General features: G+C 57.4%; 1 protein-coding gene across 11 annotated transcripts; it reads left to right on the top strand.

The window, feature by feature from the left end:
• Window positions 1-1,935: 1,935 nt before the first annotated feature.
• On the top strand, window positions 1,936-15,482 carry TPM2 (tropomyosin 2). 11 transcript variants are annotated; one of them, XM_050986920.1, is made up of 9 exons: window positions 1,936-2,166; window positions 3,038-3,163; window positions 9,257-9,390; window positions 10,416-10,533; window positions 10,643-10,713; window positions 11,463-11,538; window positions 11,670-11,732; window positions 12,060-12,129; window positions 13,906-15,168. In XM_050986920.1, the coding sequence occupies exons 1-9, from the start codon at window positions 2,053-2,055 to the stop codon at window positions 13,983-13,985; spliced, it is 852 nt and encodes a 283-aa protein (XP_050842877.1). In that variant the 5' UTR covers window positions 1,936-2,052; the 3' UTR covers window positions 13,986-15,168. The 11 variants fall into 11 exon arrangements, with proteins under 11 accessions (XP_050842877.1, XP_030092814.2, XP_030092813.2 ...); XM_030236954.2 differs by lacking the exon at window positions 13,906-15,168 and adding an exon at window positions 15,175-15,482 and having other exon boundaries at window positions 1,937-2,166; XM_030236953.2 differs by lacking the exon at window positions 13,906-15,168 and adding an exon at window positions 12,461-13,239 and having other exon boundaries at window positions 1,937-2,166.
• Window positions 15,483-16,339: the final 857 nt, after the last annotated feature.

The following is a 16,339-nucleotide window of genomic DNA, read 5'->3' as shown; positions in this document are numbered from 1 at the left end:
GGGATGGGGGACTGGGGATTGCACCTGGAAAGATCCCATTAGTTGTCAGGACAAGCTTTTCCTTGGGAGTAAGGTCTGACCCTAGTGTGAAATATGGAGAGGATTGCCATCCTTGGAGACCTTAGCCCAGGACAAGCCTGGGCATGAGGCAGCAAAGGGAGAGATGTGCACCCACACCTCTCTGCACTCCCTTCTCCCACAGGTTACCACAGAAATCAGGCTTAAGGGCTGACTCCCAGAAGATTCCAGCAGTGTCCATCAGACATGGCTGTGATGCCTAGAGCAAAGAGAGCAGAGAGGGAGAACAGCATCCTTTGGGGGCACATCTGAGGGCTGGCTTGGCTCCACGGCAAGATCCTTGTTGCTTGCACCATGCCCATCATTATATTTGCCCCATGCACTGAGCACATGAAGTTGCTCAAGCCCATGAAGTTGCTCCAGGCTGAAACATCTCGCAGAAAAACAATTATTCTCTCCCAGGAATGATGGGAGATGAATCTTCCCCCTCCCCTCAGAAGCCACACGCTGGCAGTTAGAGACTCTCCTTGTCCAAATATGTGCCTAATTTATCAGTACTAATAGCTTCTCTCCGGAGTCCAGCAGCAGCTCTTCTGCTTTCCCTATGAAGCCAGCAGCCTGTTGGTCCTTGACTGCTCCCACCCCTCCTATGCCCTCCATCATCCGGGCCTGAGGGCTTCTAAAAGGCACCACTTTCTCCAGCTGTCAAAAACTTTTTGTTCCTCTCTTCTTGGAGGACCGGTGCCGAGAAGTTGCGTCAAGCAAGGGCTGGCTGCAGCTCAGGGGCAATGGGCTGGGGGAGCCTGTGCACCCCTCCTGTCCCCATCCCATCCCAGCCTTCCACACGTGCCACACGGCTCCCATGGCCCCTCTACCAGCTCCTTCCAACCCCCCCTGCCCCCGACCCACAGCCCACCCTGCAGCTGGGAATGTGCCAGAAGCATTTACGATCGTTATTAAAGTACAGGTTATTTTTGGAGGAGCTGGGATTTGAAGGGTTTGCATTTTTTTGCCTGTGGAATACAGTTTATTTAGAGCAGAAAGATGAAGAGGAACACTGAGCTGCCTGTATGCCCTGTGTCACTCTAAAGTGCTACTTGAGGGGCTGTGCATGGGCCAGGTGTCCTTGTGGGTGCCAGGGACAGTGGCACCAAGGTGCAAGACAGAAGGAAGGTGGGTGCCAAGAAGTCTGCACAGAGCTCTGGCAGTCCTGCCCCACCAGCAGCCGGATGGGAAAGTCAGGGGCTCTGTTCACTTCTCTCCTGGGGGATTTTCCCCATATGGGCAATGCCAGGCAAACATGTCCTTCAGTGCAATCACAGCCAGAGTGTGTCCCCTACAATTCAGTGCCAGCCCACTGGTGTTCCCAAGTTCCATGCCAGCCCTTGAGGTGTCCCCAAGCCAGTGCCAGCAAGCAGGGTCCCTAAGGCCCCAGGGTGCTCTGACAGGGCATGTGGTGTACCTAGGGCACTAGCATGAGGACAGCTCTAAGTGGGGCCAGTGCCACGGGGGTACCCGTACTCAGTACCCCAGGATGTCCCTGGCCGCTGCCATTGGGGTACCCCAGCACGGTGCTACGGAGTGTTCCTCATCCAGTATCACAGGGGTACCACCACAGCGTTGACCCGGGGTGTCCATCACCCTGTGCCACCAGGCTACCCATAGCACACCATCCCGGGGCGTCTCTTGCCCAGTACCACCGAATTGTCCCCAGCGTCGTGACCCGGGGTGTCCCTCGCCCTGTTCCCCGGTGTGTGCCGGGCACCAGGGCTGCGGCGATGCCCGCCGGGGGGCCGCCCCCCCGTCCCGCTCGGTGCGAGGGCCGGTGGCGAGCCAGTCCCTAAAAGGTGCTGGCCGGCGGCGGGGGAGGTACCGGGGCAGCCCCCGCCCGGCACGGCCCCTCCCCAGCTTTTAGGCAGCTCTGCGGGGCGGGGAACGCAGTGCCGGTGCTCCCTCCGCTCCCGGTGCTCCCGCCGCTCCCGGTGCTCCTCGTCCCTCTGCCGCCCCGCGCCTCGCCGCCGACACCCCGCCACCATGGAGGCCATCAAGAAGAAGATGCAGATGCTGAAATTGGACAAGGAGAATGCCATCGACCGCGCCGAGCAAGCGGAGGCTGATAAGAAGCAGGCGGAGGATCGCTGCAAGCAGGTGGGTCTCCCACGGGCTTCTCCAGCAGTACCTGGGTGCCCTCCACTCCAGGGGTGTCCAGCCCCAGGACCCTGTTCCTCTGGGAGTCCAGCCTGGGGACCCTCCACCCTAGGGCTGTCCCGTCCTGGAAATCCTGTCCCGCTGGGTGCCCAGCCCTGGGGATGCCATCCCACTGATCCTGAGGACACTGCACTCTCTAGGATCACACAATCCCTATACCGAGCTCCCCACACTGGTTCTCCAGCCTGGAGTTCTCTGTCCTAAGCGTGTCCTGGCCCAAGGACCTTGCCCCACTGGGTGTCCTGCTTGTGGATGCCAGCTCTAGGGATTGACAGCCCTTAAGACCAAGACTTCCCTCTCTGCGACCATGTCCCCAGGGACATCACCTCATGTGGATCCAGGAAGGCCATGTTCCCCAGGAACCAGCACTTCAGTCTCTTTCCCTTGACCCCTTACACTGGTCCCCCCATGTCTTATCTCAGCGGGACACCCCAGTTCCACCTCCCTATCCCCGTGCCAGGGAGAGCCCCGGGGACTGCGTACTCCCACCACAACCACAGAGATGAGAACACAGATTGGTGTCCCCCAGAGCTGTATCCCCAAGTTGGGAGCTCTCCAGTCCCCTATACAGGGAAGGAAAGCACCACCCCCTTACCTCCACCAGGCTCAGGGATGATGGGGGTCCAAGAGGCTGCTCTACACCAAGAGTCCCCCAAGGACCCGTAGATCCAAAGCTGTCAGAGGACACGTCCATGTCCATGTTTTTCTGCTGTGCCCCACACAGGCTGGGTGTCCTCAGGAGGAGAATAGGAGGACAGATCCCCTTCCAGCCTTGCATCCCCCCAAACCCCACCCTTTGTCCTTTCCCCAGCTGGAGGAGGAACAGCAGGGCCTGCAGAAGAAGCTGAAAGGCACTGAGGATGAGGTGGAAAAGTACTCTGAGTCTGTCAAGGAGGCCCAGGAGAAGCTGGAGCAGGCGGAGAAGAAAGCTACAGATGTAAGTAGGCATGCCAACAGCTCCTCCCCTGCACAGGCTCTGGACCTCGGGGGGGTTAAAGGAAGAGGGGGCCCTTATATGGAAAGCGTCCGAGGGGAAGACTGTCAGGATCCCATTCCTTCGATGTTGACACTGAACTGGGCTGATGGGTCCTGTGTGGGGTGGGGGGACAGGCCAGCTGTGGTGAGCAGTGCTGGTTGCTGGTCCTGTCTTGAACTTTGTGGGGTAGCCTACAGCCTGGCTCCCCAAAGCCAACGCGGACAAGTGTTCCAAGCTGTGTCACCAGTCCCCAGGCACACACCTCCTCAATGCTCTTTGGAAAAACTGTGGTGCATGCTAAACTGTGGCATATCAGAGAAACAGAAAAATCTCTTGCTGTGGTTAGCTGCTGAGTGCTGGCTGCAAGGGAGAATGCTTGGGGTGTATGGAAGGGGATTTGGGGTCCAGTGTGCTACTTTGTGCCCTGAGAAGGGCAAGGCCAGGAAGAGTTTTATTTAGTGCCATGACTGATGTTTCTCCAGGGAAATAGATCCCTCTGGGGAGATGTTAGGAAGGTGTTGAAATTGGCTTGTGCCTGGCCAGGATGAAGGGTGGAACAGCTGTGTGCGGCCACGGGGCCGCTTGGGAATGGGGTATAACGACCTGTGGTGCCACACAGGGTATTTGACACCCTATAAATAAATACTCCTTTTGATAGCCAGCCCCTCTTTGATGAAAACCAACCCTGGAAATTGGAGAAGAAGCTAAAGGAGAGCCATTTGGACCACAGCCAGCAGGGCATGGCCAGGCTTTTCAGGATTGAGAACAAAAAATTCAATCCCAGCTGGTTTATGGAGCTAAATGGGGGAGATGTGTCAAACCTCTGAGGCTGCCGCCAAGGACAGGGGTGAGCGGACAAGGACGAGCAATGGCAACACCAGTCCTGTGGCAGCCCAGAGCCCCTGGGCAGCAGCCAGGGGTCTCCTCAGAGCTCTTTGCTGATCCTATAGATGACTCTCCTTTAAAACATTGAGAATCCTCTGGAAGGGCACGTTTAACCTAGCGTGGGGCAGGCATGTCAAGCTGGGTGAGGTGGCTGCTGTGTGCAGTGGGGTTCACACTGATCTAGTGGTTCTGTGCTGCTATGGACATGGAAAACTCACTGTGGCTGCGAGTGGATGTGACGTTCCCGTGCAGGGCTCAGAGGAAGGGGCAAACAGAGGTACTGGGCAGATGTCAGCTGTGGGTGTGGAGTGGTTTGCTGCTGGCAGTAGGCTATGCAATGCCATCCTGGGCAGGGAGAGTGTTTCCCTGAGCTTGGTCCACAGCAATTTGGCAAATCTGTGGGCTTCAGCAGGGAAAGTCCCATACCAGAAGATACAGTGGATGGGAGTCTCTTGGAAAGGGCCAGAGCAGGAGCCATGGTGAAGGAGCCATGTCAAGCTGGAGACTGGCTGCATCAGAGCTAGGGCTCCATCACCAGCACAGCCCTCCCAGGTCCATGCCAGAGCCTGGACAGGCTGCGCCATATGTGGGACTCTGGGAGTCACCCCTCCGTACTAGAGACCTGAATGTGCTGACAGCTCTAAGTGCCAGGGCTGATGTCACCTCCTCCCTGGTGCAAAGTGCGGCACAGCTCCTGCTTCCAGCAGAGGAAGCACTGGGTGGACCCCCAGAGCACACTCACCCCAGGCACCCCCGTGTCCTCCCTGGCTGCCAGGACAGTGGGTGCCTGTGAGCACAGCGTGTCCCGATTCCTCAGACGGCTCAGGCTCACACCAGTGATCCAGGCAGCCTCCTGCTCTTGGCAAAAATGTCATTGCCTTAAAAGAATAAACACGCACCTCAGTATGGCCCTGCCCTGCTGTTGGCACTGGATGGTGGGGCAGCAAAGCCATGGGGACTGCACTTAAGAGTGCAAATACTTTGCCCCAGGCACTAGGAGAGCTGTCACAGAGCAGGGGATGCCTGACTCTTGATCAGCAACTCCACAGAGCTTCCCAGCAGCTCTGCAAGCCCACCGTGGTCGTAGAACCTCTTGTCACCAGGAGGGACAGCCCATGGTGTCCAGGTCAGGATGGGCAAGGGCTGCTGGAAACGGTGCATCTGGGACAAGAGGTTTAGGCAAGAACAGCCCTCTCCACCGCCCCACATCCCCAGCTTTGGCCTGTCCCCAGCCACCCTGGAGGGGCCTTAGGGAAACTCTGCCATTCCCAGGCCATGATCCCAAAAGCTTCGCCCATGTTCCCGCCCCAGCTGCTTTCCCCAGCCAAGACTTTGCTCTTATTTGGCGATTCCCTGAGCTGGTGGGAGGGAACTGGACTCTGCTGGGAAGTGACTGCATCTCGGGGTGGGGCCACGGCAGGAGGCACCTAGCCTGGCTACTAGGGGATCAGAGTGGCTGCTCCCTAACCTGTGCCCTTCTGCCTGCAGCTGGCTTGTCCCTACCCCACTGCTGCCAGGAACCCTTGTTTCTGCTCTGGGCCCCCATATCCTGGCTTGTGCATTACTGACATCCAGGCCTTGGACTGGGAAGGGGCAGGACTGGATAGGCCCAGGGCCAAGCCCAAGGCTGTGTGCTCTCAGGGGACCCACAGTATCGCCTCTTCCGCTGCCTCTTGGCAAGGGGACACTGATCTGCAGGGTGCAGATAGCAGTGGGGCTGAGTCACCCCCTGGACCCCTGGCCCTGGAGCTGATGCCAGCTGGTGAGGTCAGCCTGGGAACTGGCATTCCTGGAGGCAGGTGTGAAGTACAGCCAGGGAGCTGTCAGTACATCTTAAGGGAGGATTGAGTGCCAGCAGCTCCAACTTCTGATGGATCAAGACATGTGCCCCAGCCAGGATGGAGAGCCAGGAGCTGGAGCTTTGACCTCCTCCATAGGGCACAGTCCCCAAGGCAGGAGGTGCCAGGGTCTCCATGGGCCCCATGAGTCTCTTGGGGCTGCAGGACAGGTCATCACACTGGGGAGCAGATGCCAAGGGACTGAATGTGATGGATGCTGGGCACCTAGCTGCAGCCCAGGTATCCTGGAGGATGCCCAGGAACAGGCTCTGCTCATGCCTCTTACTGACTTCCCATGATGAAAAAGTCCACAACCCTCCTTAGCTCTGCAGCAATGGCTGAGGAGGGCAGCACTTGGGGAGTACACACGGGTACATTGCTCCTGTGGCCATGGGGGCTCCAAAGGATGGGATCCAGCACTCACAGGCTCCATGGACTGCTGGAAAATAGTCTGTTTCCCTGGATTCTTCTCCATTGCTCTGGGGGATTTCAGTGTGACTGTGCACCCCTGCCGGGGGGGCAGCATGCATCCTGGGCACAGAGAGAAGTGTGTGCCCTGCCTTGGGGCCCCTGTGTGCCCTCTCTGGAGTACCATGTACCCCTTCAGGGGACCATGCATCTGCCTGGGACCATGCGTGCTGACCCAGGGTACGGAGACACTGTGCCCTGCCCAGAAGCAACTGTGCTTCTTGCCTTGGCGGGGATGTAGAGACAGTGACCAAAGCCTGGGGAGGACCACGCACCCTGCCCGGGGACACCCTCTGCCCTGTTTGGGATGAGAGGCACTGTGCATCCCTCCCGGCGTGGGAACTCTCTCCTGCCGTGGGTGAGCAGCGCACTCTTCGCCCGGGGGAGCGGCAGAGCAGGTCAGCCGGAGGCAGCACAGCAGTAGCAGGAGCAGGAGCAGCAGGAGGAGGAGGAGGAGGAGGAGCAGGAAGGGATGGAGGCAGGGCGGGCGGCGGGAGCGGCCGCTGCCTGAGCGCTTCCTGCCCGAGCCGGGCGGATCCCACAAAGGGCTCGGCGGTGTGGCCTCCCCGCCGGCAGCCCCCGCCATGGCCAGCGCCAGCTCCATCGATGCCGTCAAGAAGAAGATCCAAAGCCTGCAGCAGGTGGCCGACGAGGCGGAGGAGCGCGCCGAGCACCTGCAGCGGGAGGCCGATGCCGAGCGGCAGGCCCGGGAGCGGGTAAGGGCCGCTAGAATGGGAAGAGGGAGGGCGGGGGGCACCCCGGCAGCTCCTCGGGATCCCCCGCCGGCTCCGGCCCCGCTGCCAGCATCGCTTGCGGCGGGCTGGCCCCAGCCCCTGAGCCCCGGTAGCCGGGCTGGCTGGCGCCGGGGCGCCGGAGCGCCGGGAGGTTCCCAGGGAGCCGCAGGGAGCTGCCACCAGCTGGCGAGAGCCCGGGGCAGGGAGCTCGGAGCAGTCCCTGCCTGAGGGCGGCCTCCGCCCGCCGCCTCCCTCCTCCGTCGCTCTGGCGAGAGAAGATGCTGCGTGCAGCGGAGCTCCCCTGGGCTTCCCGGCTGGCCGGGCGCTGGGAGAGGGCAGCGGCCAGCCCTGCCTTGGGATCGGGTGCCTCCTGGGAACGGATCTCTTCCCTCGGAGGCCGGCGTGCACAGCTCAGAATCCCACGCCCAGGCTCTTGTCCGGCTTCCAGCGGACTCTGCCGTTCGGGCCGCAGAGCTTTAGCTCCAGCCTGTCCCTTCGTGGGGACAAGCCACCCCTTCACACTGCCTCAGGCCAAAATTTCCATTTTGGCAGCGGGATGATATGCCTAAGCTGCAGCTTTTTCCTGGTTTGTCTTTGTAGTTGTTGAAGCTTTCTGTTTTCTTCCTTTCTTTCTTTTTCCTATGCCCACTCATTCAACATTCTCACCGTATCAGGAGCGGCAGAGCTGGGTGCGGTACCCGGGTTGTTGTCACTCGGGCTGTGTGCGGAGGAAATGGCCCCTTCCTGCAGCCTGAGATCGGGTTCCTTGGTCACTGGGAGCTGCCGGGAGAGCTCATGTTCCCAAGTGTCCATCCGGGCAGCTCTGACCCACTTTGGGGGTTATTCCCTGGGAAAAAAAATCTACCGACGCAGTGAGGCTGATGCTGCAGGCAGAGCATTGCCCTGTGGGCACCAGCTCCAGTTCCCCACTGGGCGGTCTGGCAAAGGACGGGGTCTCTGTGTCTGTAGAAAGGGCGATCATGGGGCGGAGGCGGCTCTGGGGCTGGCAGCTATGGGGCTGGCAGCTGTCTCAAAGGGGTGCAGCTGTGCCTGTCCCCACCCCGCCAATTCCCCACAGGGGATTGCTCAGTGGGGCCAGCAAGAGGGTGACAGCCTGTTGCTGCTCCCATAGTCCCTGTGCTTGGCTAGTATTCCCTGGGGCATTCCTAGTGCTGGAGCATGAGGCTGGCTGTGTCCAGGCACTGCAGCCAGCCAGTCTTGCTGCAGCCTGTGAATAAGCAGGAGCCTCTGTCTCCTGGGTTGGTGCATAGAGCTTTTCCTCAACATGAGGTCTTATTGCCACCCATCCCTTGATTTTTGGGGTTTTGTCTTCCTCGCACCCTCCTAGTGGGAAGCGGGGTTGAGAGCTGCTGAGGCAGCATTTCCTGACTGTGGCAATGGAGCAGGAGGCCTTTACCAAATGGAAAGAGTGCAAGGCCAGGCGTCAACGGTCTGGCGGAGGGCCAGGGCCACTGCTCTTGGCCAGCCCCAGCTCCCAGCCCTGTGCGTGGGGAGCCTGGGAAAGGGAGGGCTCTGGTCCTGCCAGCCTTATCTTGGCCAGGCGCCAGCCTGCCGAGGGCGACTCGCTCCACTGCCCCCGGCGCTGTGCTGTGCATCAGCTGGGGGGGCTCCGTGCTTGGCTTCAGGCTGCCCTGTTGCACAGGGCCCTGGGGGTTCCTGCAGGAGAAGCTCCCAGCTCACTCCACCGCCTCTGTAAACAGGAAATCCACAAGCAGCTCCGATCTCCTTTTCGGGAGCGAAGCCACACAGGGCATTCCTCCCCCTTTACTCACTTCTCTGCAAACCCCAAATACCATCCCCATGACGGCATGGCTGCCCCAGCAAATGTGCCCTGTCCCCCTCCAGGGCGGGAGCTGGAAGTGTGAGGACACATGGTGGGGCTGCACATGGCAAGGCTGGGAGAAGCCAGCATCAAACAGCCACTAGGGATGGAGATAACCCTATAGAGAGGCGAGGGAATGCATGGTCAGGCATGCCATTCCAGTGAACATGGGCTTGTTGCACAGTGCCAAGGGGTGTTCTGCATGGTAAATAGGAGTAATCATTGAAAATGCTTCTTCCAATAATGTATTTGACATGGGATGACTGAGGGGTTTCTGTTCCCCCAGGCTGAGGCTGAAGTGGCTTCCCTCAACCGCCGTATCCAGCTGGTAGAGGAGGAGCTGGACCGCGCCCAGGAGCGTCTGGCCACTGCCCTGCAGAAGCTGGAGGAAGCTGAGAAGGCTGCTGATGAGAGCGAGAGGTGGGATGGAAAGGGACAGTGGGAGTGGTATTGGGTCACCATGGATTGCAGACAGCCCCCTCAGTTTTGCAGTGTGGTCCCTCTGAGTGACCTTATTGGGGTTTCTGTTCACTTTCCTGCAGACTTCAAAGGGAGAGAGCAAAGCCACTATGCAAAGAAGTCCCCCAGATACAGATGCTCTTTTCCAGAGCGTACATAAAATCCTGAAAAATTTTATCTGGTATTTATAAAAGCACCAGACTGTAACCAAAGCCAAAGGACGATATAAGCATGTTTCCCAGAGCAGCTTTAGATACTCAAGGACAAAATAAGAGCCCAAGAGGAAACCTCTGTCCTGGTAACTAACGTCAGATTTGAGGACAAACAGCCTCATTCAAAAAGACTTCTAGAGGGTGTATGTTGCCCCTTCTCAGGGCAAGTAGGTTTCCCAGATTGGAGCTGTGCAGGCAAGGCACTCAGGTTGTATGGGAGCACCCAGCATCTCACAGTTCCTGGCAGTTATGTGAGCTCTTCCCTCCATTGCCAGAGATCAGTTTGAGCAACAGCATCTGAGTGAGAGGAAAAGAATCTCCAGGAGCTCCTTCTGTGGGGGTTTGGTAATCCCCTGTTTGTGAGCATCACCCTGAATGAGAAAGGCTTTGCCACAGGATGTTTTGTGATATTTCCTAAGGGCTTCCAGCCTGTGAGGCTGTTTTTGTGGAGGTTGTGGCTGGCTCATCCTGGGCTGGACACCTTTTCCCCCCAAAAAATGGGGTCAGAACCTGCCTGCTTGAGTGGCACCATAGCCATACCTCACTCTGGAACATAGCCCTGGGGCCAGCTCCACTGTAATTTTGCACAGGAGCATTTTTGGGGTACTGGTGATGTGATCCTACTGTGTGCCATCCTCCCTGAGCAATGTCCCGTGTCTCTGAAGCTAGAGGGTGGTGTGGTTAGGGTACAGGATGTGCAGATGGGCAGGCAGGATGTGCAGATTACACCTTAATCCACAAGCAGTAAAATCTCCTGGCATGGTCTTTCCTCAGAGGCATGAAGGTCATCGAAAACAGGGCCATGAAGGATGAAGAGAAGATGGAACTCCAGGAAATGCAGCTGAAGGAGGCGAAGCACATAGCAGAGGAGGCTGACCGCAAATATGAGGAGGTGTGTACCCCATTCCCCAGTCCTGACAGCCTGGCAGCACCCAGAGCCATCTCTTTATAGCCCCAGCTGGGGCAAGCACAGGGCTAACATGAGTTGCTGCCATCAACAGGTTGCCCGCAAGCTGGTCGTTCTTGAGGGAGAGCTGGAGCGCTCAGAGGAGAGGGCAGAGGTGGCGGAGAGGTGAGCAGGGCTCCTGGTGGGCAGCATGCAGGGGTCCCACACAGCCCTTGTCCCAAATCCCTGGAAGACGTGGGGATGGGGATATCCATCCCTAGAAGCAGCAGGGTCTGTCACTGGGGTGGTCCTTGGGATTGCAGGCTGGGGGTACGGGTGTGCCAACCCACTGGCATCATATCCTTGACCCTGTTCTCTGCTGTCCCCCTTCCGGGGTGCCCCTCTTCCATCCCAGCCGAGTGAGACAGTTGGAAGAAGAGCTGCGGACCATGGACCAGTCTCTCAAATCCCTCATTGCCTCAGAGGAAGAGGTACTGGGGCAGGGGCACGGGGCAATGTGCAGCAGCCCCCTCTCTCTGTCGCTGTCTCTCAAACCATGCGAGCCACCTCTCTCCTTTCTGCACCACTGCCTCCAGCACCAGCCTCCCCTTGCCCCCCTCTCCAGCAGGTGCAGGCCGGGCACGCTCCTCCATCCCTCCATCCCTGCTTCCTTGGCAAGGCCAGCAAGAGCTTGGCTGGTGGTGATGCATGAGGTATCCGTGCAAGGAAGCACAAGGAACGGATGAACAGATGTGTCCTGGCAGCTCCTGCTCGCAGTGACTCTACTCCTGGTCCACCTGCACTGAGTTTTCTCCTTTCTCAACTTGTTTTCTCTCTTTCTTTCCTGCTTCCCCATGCCTGTTCTTTCTGCTCCTGCCTCTCTCCTGCCCTCTGGCCCTACTCCCCTCCTCCTGCCGACCCTGCTTGGGATGTAGTAAATGTGGTGACCTAGAGGAGGAGCTGAAAATTGTCACCAACAACTTGAAGTCCCTGGAGGCCCAGGCTGACAAGGTAGGACCCAGGGAGGTTGCTAGGGTTGGGAAGAATGCTTGGGGTCTGGGAATGCTGCAGTCTCCTGCTGGGGTGAAGGACAGCTGGAGGCATGTCTTGGGACTCATAGGTGCTTTTCTCTGTCTCTGCAGTATTCCACCAAGGAGGATAAGTATGAGGAGGAAATCAAACTTCTAGGGGAAAAGCTGAAGGAGGTAAGAGTTGTAGGACTGCCACAGAATCAGTGCTTGGCATCCTGAATGGGTTTTGGCCCCATTATACCTATTCCTCTCACAGTTTCCTAAATTGCAACCCAGCATCATAGCAGGTACCTGGGTCTGGGATGACTTTCATTAGTCTGGTCTGATTTAGGGTGTGAGGCTTCATGGAGCCTTAGTCACTTCTTGTCCCTTTCCTTTCCCATGGGAGGGCTTCTGGAGAAGGGTACCAGAGATGCAAGTGGGGCAGATTTGGAGTGCAGTGCAGCCTGCACCACCTGTTAGGTCCTGCAGCTCACCCTTTCCCTGCTGTGCTTCCCACAGGCTGAGACCCGGGCGGAGTTTGCCGAGAGGTCTGTGGCAAAGCTGGAGAAAACCATTGATGACCTAGAAGGTAAAAATGTCCCCACCAGCCCCATGTCCTTCTTTCCTAGGGTGGCACTGGACACACCATGCCCCTGGGGGGCTGGAAAGTGCTTGGCCTGAGGTGGGGGTGGTCAGGATTTCTGGGAACAGAACGGCTGGATGCTGCGGCATCTGGTGTGGGAGCACAGAGCTCCTGGGGTCTGGGCCCTGCCCTCGGGTAGGCAATAGGGTCACGTCCATGCTGCCTGTGCCCACACACCCCTGCTGCCCTCAGCCCGCTGCTCACAGCCACTCTCTCTCTTTACCTTGTGTGCTCCACTCTATTCCACCATCTGCTCCCTGCCTGCCTTCACCTGCAGATGAAGTGTATGCGCAGAAGATGAAGTACAAAGCCATCAGCGAGGAGCTGGACAATGCACTTAATGACATCACCTCCCTCTGAGCCCCACGCTGGGCACCAGCACTGCACCTGCTCCCTGCCTGTCTCTCCCCAGCTCGGCTGTTTGCCTGCCTGGCCATCCCACCTTTCTCCCTACCCTCTCTGTCCTCCTCTGTCCTACCTAGCCTGTGCCTGTCCATCAGCTCCTTTGGGACAGGAGCTGACCCAGGGTGTTCCCGCTGTACCCCTCTTTGGGGAGACAAGGTGTAGGTGCTTCGAGCTGTTTGTTCAGGGCAGGAGAGCAGCCCCACTTACTGACTGGACAGTGTAGTTGTAGGCCCATGCCACAGCATTGCCCTGGGGATCAGGACTGTGCCCAGAAGCCCTTTGTTCCAGCAGCTCCCTCCTTGGCTCCCCAGCAGCAGAAGCACTGGGGACCCTGCAGCTCCGGGGCTGGGGGGGTCATTTCCCCCCTCATATACTTCCAGCAAAGTCCCCTGGTGCTGCTTGCTGGCCCCAGCATGGGGATGACCTGCATTGGGGAAGCGGCACCTCCACTGCCAAAGCTCAGGCCTGGGGGATAGAGGGTTGGATCCAACTGTGCAGACACCTTGTTCCCCGGCAGGCAGGCGATCCTCACTCCTCCCTCACCCTTCTGTCCTTTGCACATTGCTCTTCAGTTTGCATCTCATGACTTTTCTTTTGTGTTCTGTCCCTCTGGGTTAATGAGTTGATATCAATAAAATTTTGACATTGGTTTCTCCTTTGTTTTCTTCATGCCACTCTATCCCTCATCTCCTGCCTGTCTCATGTGGGTGCTGTCAGCAGTTTGGTAGGAGGTGGTTGCAGGCAGCTCACAGCCACGGGCCCCCCAGGTTGACTATGGCTGAGACCCAAGAGGCTCCTGTGCTGCCAGGCTAGCAGGACGGGGCCATTGTGCTGACCCCAGCCATTCCCTGACTCTCGTACACAGCTTTCCCCATCTCATGCAGTCTTCTCCATGAGTCTTTTGGCATGAAATGTCAGGGTTAGACCTGGTGCTGTCCATTCCCTGTCTCTATTCACAGACATTGCCTACAAGCAGCAGTCTCATCCCTGTCATAGCTCCTGCATCACCTTCTCTTGGTGAAAAGGCTGGCGCTACCCTTCAGCAGTGATCTCCTGTGATCTCTAAATTGGTCCTGATCCACCTCCTCCTTCCTCACCACCCTACCCTGTCCCAGAACCCAGTTTCCAAACTGATGGACCTACAGCCTTGTCCCTGCACAAAGACTGCCAGCCTTGTGCCAGTCCAGCTGTATCCCACCACTGGCTGGGTGGCTTGTGGTGTTTCCAGTGAAGGCTTTCAGAAATGCTGTCTCTTTTCACTAACTCACTTTTTTCTCTCTCTTTCCTGTGCTGCGTTGATGTCTCCATTTTCTCTAGAGCGCTCTCAGCAGGAGGCCGAGAAAAACCGTGTTCTCACTAACGAGCTGCGGGTCATCCTTACTGAACTTAACAACTGAGCTGCCCAGAGCTCCTGGCCCCAGCCCAGCCTCCCTGCCCCATTTTGGCCAGGCTGGCTTCAGGCTGGGAGCCCTTCCCCGCTGGGGTGAGGCAGGGTGTGAAGCCTTGCCTTATCCTCATAGGGGTAACTACCCTGATTGGGCAGGACAGGGCGCCCCTCTGGAGTTGATCAGTTTTTTTGGGAGAGATATGAAGGGTTTTGGGATGTCCTGGGCATGCCCATGTAGTGATGGCTGTCCTCTGGCATCATCCTGGCTCTGCTGGGGAGGGATGTAGTGGTTTGTATTGCTGCCTGCCTTCCCTTGTCCTGGGAGTCAGTGGGCAGCCTCTTCCTCCTCACTTGGGTCACCCCAAATTGTGTAGGATGGATCCCTTTAGAAAGAGGTCCTTGGGGGTGCTGGGAAGGCTGGGAAAAGAGCTGGGGATCCAGCAGCACCTGCTGCCCCAAACTTGGGACAGGGAAGAGGCTAGCAAGGGCACTCTGGGAGATGGGGCTGGGTGGACAGCAGTCGTTTTCCATCCCCATCTCTGGGGGAAGCAGGATGCCATTTTGAAGTAAACACCAGAGGAAGGCTGCCTTGGCAGAGGGCTGCCTGGCAGAGCTTATCCTTGTAGCCTTGTTAGCTCTGCTCCTTATCTCTGTTGTCCTCTGCCCATTCTCCTGGGCTGTTATTGGGCTGCTTTCTCACGTCTTTTCTTCACGGATCACTGCTGGGTCATTGGTTCTTCGCTTCTGCTGGCCAAGGGTTTGTGCACATGCCTGCAGCTGGCCAGTGGTGATGCCCCAGTGTCTGGCCAAATGGTACTCTCCAGCGGCACCTGTGCTGCAGAGTGCTCAGCCACGGGCAACAGGGCAGCCTGGGAAGATGGAAATGCTGAAGAGTGGTAACTGCCTGTCCCAGTGACCAGCCTGACTGGCCTGGCTTCCCTGGCAGATCCCAGAGTGGCTGGACTCATCCCTGCCAGAAATGGGGCTACCTGTGTGGACTATGCTCCACAGGGGATGCCCCATTTGACTGGGGGCTGTTGCTGTACTGAAATGTCCATCTGTGTGTGTGTGTGTGTGTGTGTGTGTGTGTGTGTGTGTACGTGCTTGTGTGTGCCTGTGTGGTGTGTGTGGATCCTACTGCACCTGGGTACATTTGGGTTGTGTCTGTGTGCGTGGCTGGGTGTCCCTTGTATTCACAGAGAGCCTGGCCAGTGCCAAAGAGGAGAACGTGGGGATACACCAGGTCCTGGACCAGACCTTACTGGAGCTGAACAACCTCTGAGCTGCCCTCGCAAGCCCCTATCCCTTTTCCCTACCCAACACATGCACCCCACTGGCATGCTCAGGATGCAGTCATCAGCTAAACTGCATCTTGGCCAAACCCACACCTCCATTGAGAAGGGAAGCTCAGCAGCCTTGCACTGTTGCTCAAGGGGATCTTGTTTGTGCACAGCCTAAATGGCTCTGTCCTGTCTTTATGTCCAAATATTAAAGCAGTTTGACAAGATGGATGGCTGTGTTTGGTCCTTTTGGATGGGTACAGACACTGGGAGTGGAGGTGTGGGTCTGCTTCCCCAGTTCATGCATGGAGGGTCTTCTGCAGGACCTCTGTGGCTGTGGTGGGCTGGGAATGGTAACCACATGGTTTGGACTGTGTCATCTCCATCAGTTCCTTGGAACACAGAGGAGACCTCCAGGTCTCAAGTTCAAACTCACCATCCTCTTCACCATGTAACTGATGTGTCCCCTTCCACAGTCTGCATGCTACTAGCTTGGCAGCTGGGGAAGCCACAATGTTCTTGACGTCTCCATGGAGGGTTCATGTTCATGACAATGAGGAAACACCACATGATCATGCATGTACACATTAGTAGGGTCTTTTCTAGGTATGGGACTATCTGCTCACCCTTTGTACTAGTTGGAATTTCTTTTGCCAGTGACTGAATGCCTGCCTGAGGGACAGCTGTAGAAACTAGCAAATATTAATGCAGCAGACAAAGTGTTCAGGAAGTTTCTTCCTGGCTTGCTGTATTTTCTCCAACACAAATTGAAGAGCAGCCGGATGTGTATCATTGCTGTTACCAAATTGGGCTGGATTTCCTGGGGATGCTCAAAGCCATTATCTAGTCCTGCCCTTCACTTTGGGCCCCTCCATGCTGTGGACCCAGCCCTGTTGTCCCACGCTACCCAGCGGATATCCCTCTAAAAGCACATCCACACACTGCCAGGAAACAGAATTCATGCTGACCCCTTGTCGAGCCAGACCCAGCAAGAGCCGAACAGGGATAGCTTTTGTTATGTGCTTTCCTTTATTTGCTGTGCCTCTCAGGTCAGGAAAGGAGGGTGTTGAGATTGCATCTCTTT

Source organism: Serinus canaria, chromosome Z (assembly GCF_022539315.1).
Source record: "Serinus canaria isolate serCan28SL12 chromosome Z, serCan2020, whole genome shotgun sequence".
Lineage (NCBI taxonomy): Eukaryota > Metazoa > Chordata > Aves > Passeriformes > Fringillidae > Serinus > Serinus canaria.
This window is presented reverse-complemented; position numbering and strand designations above follow the sequence as displayed.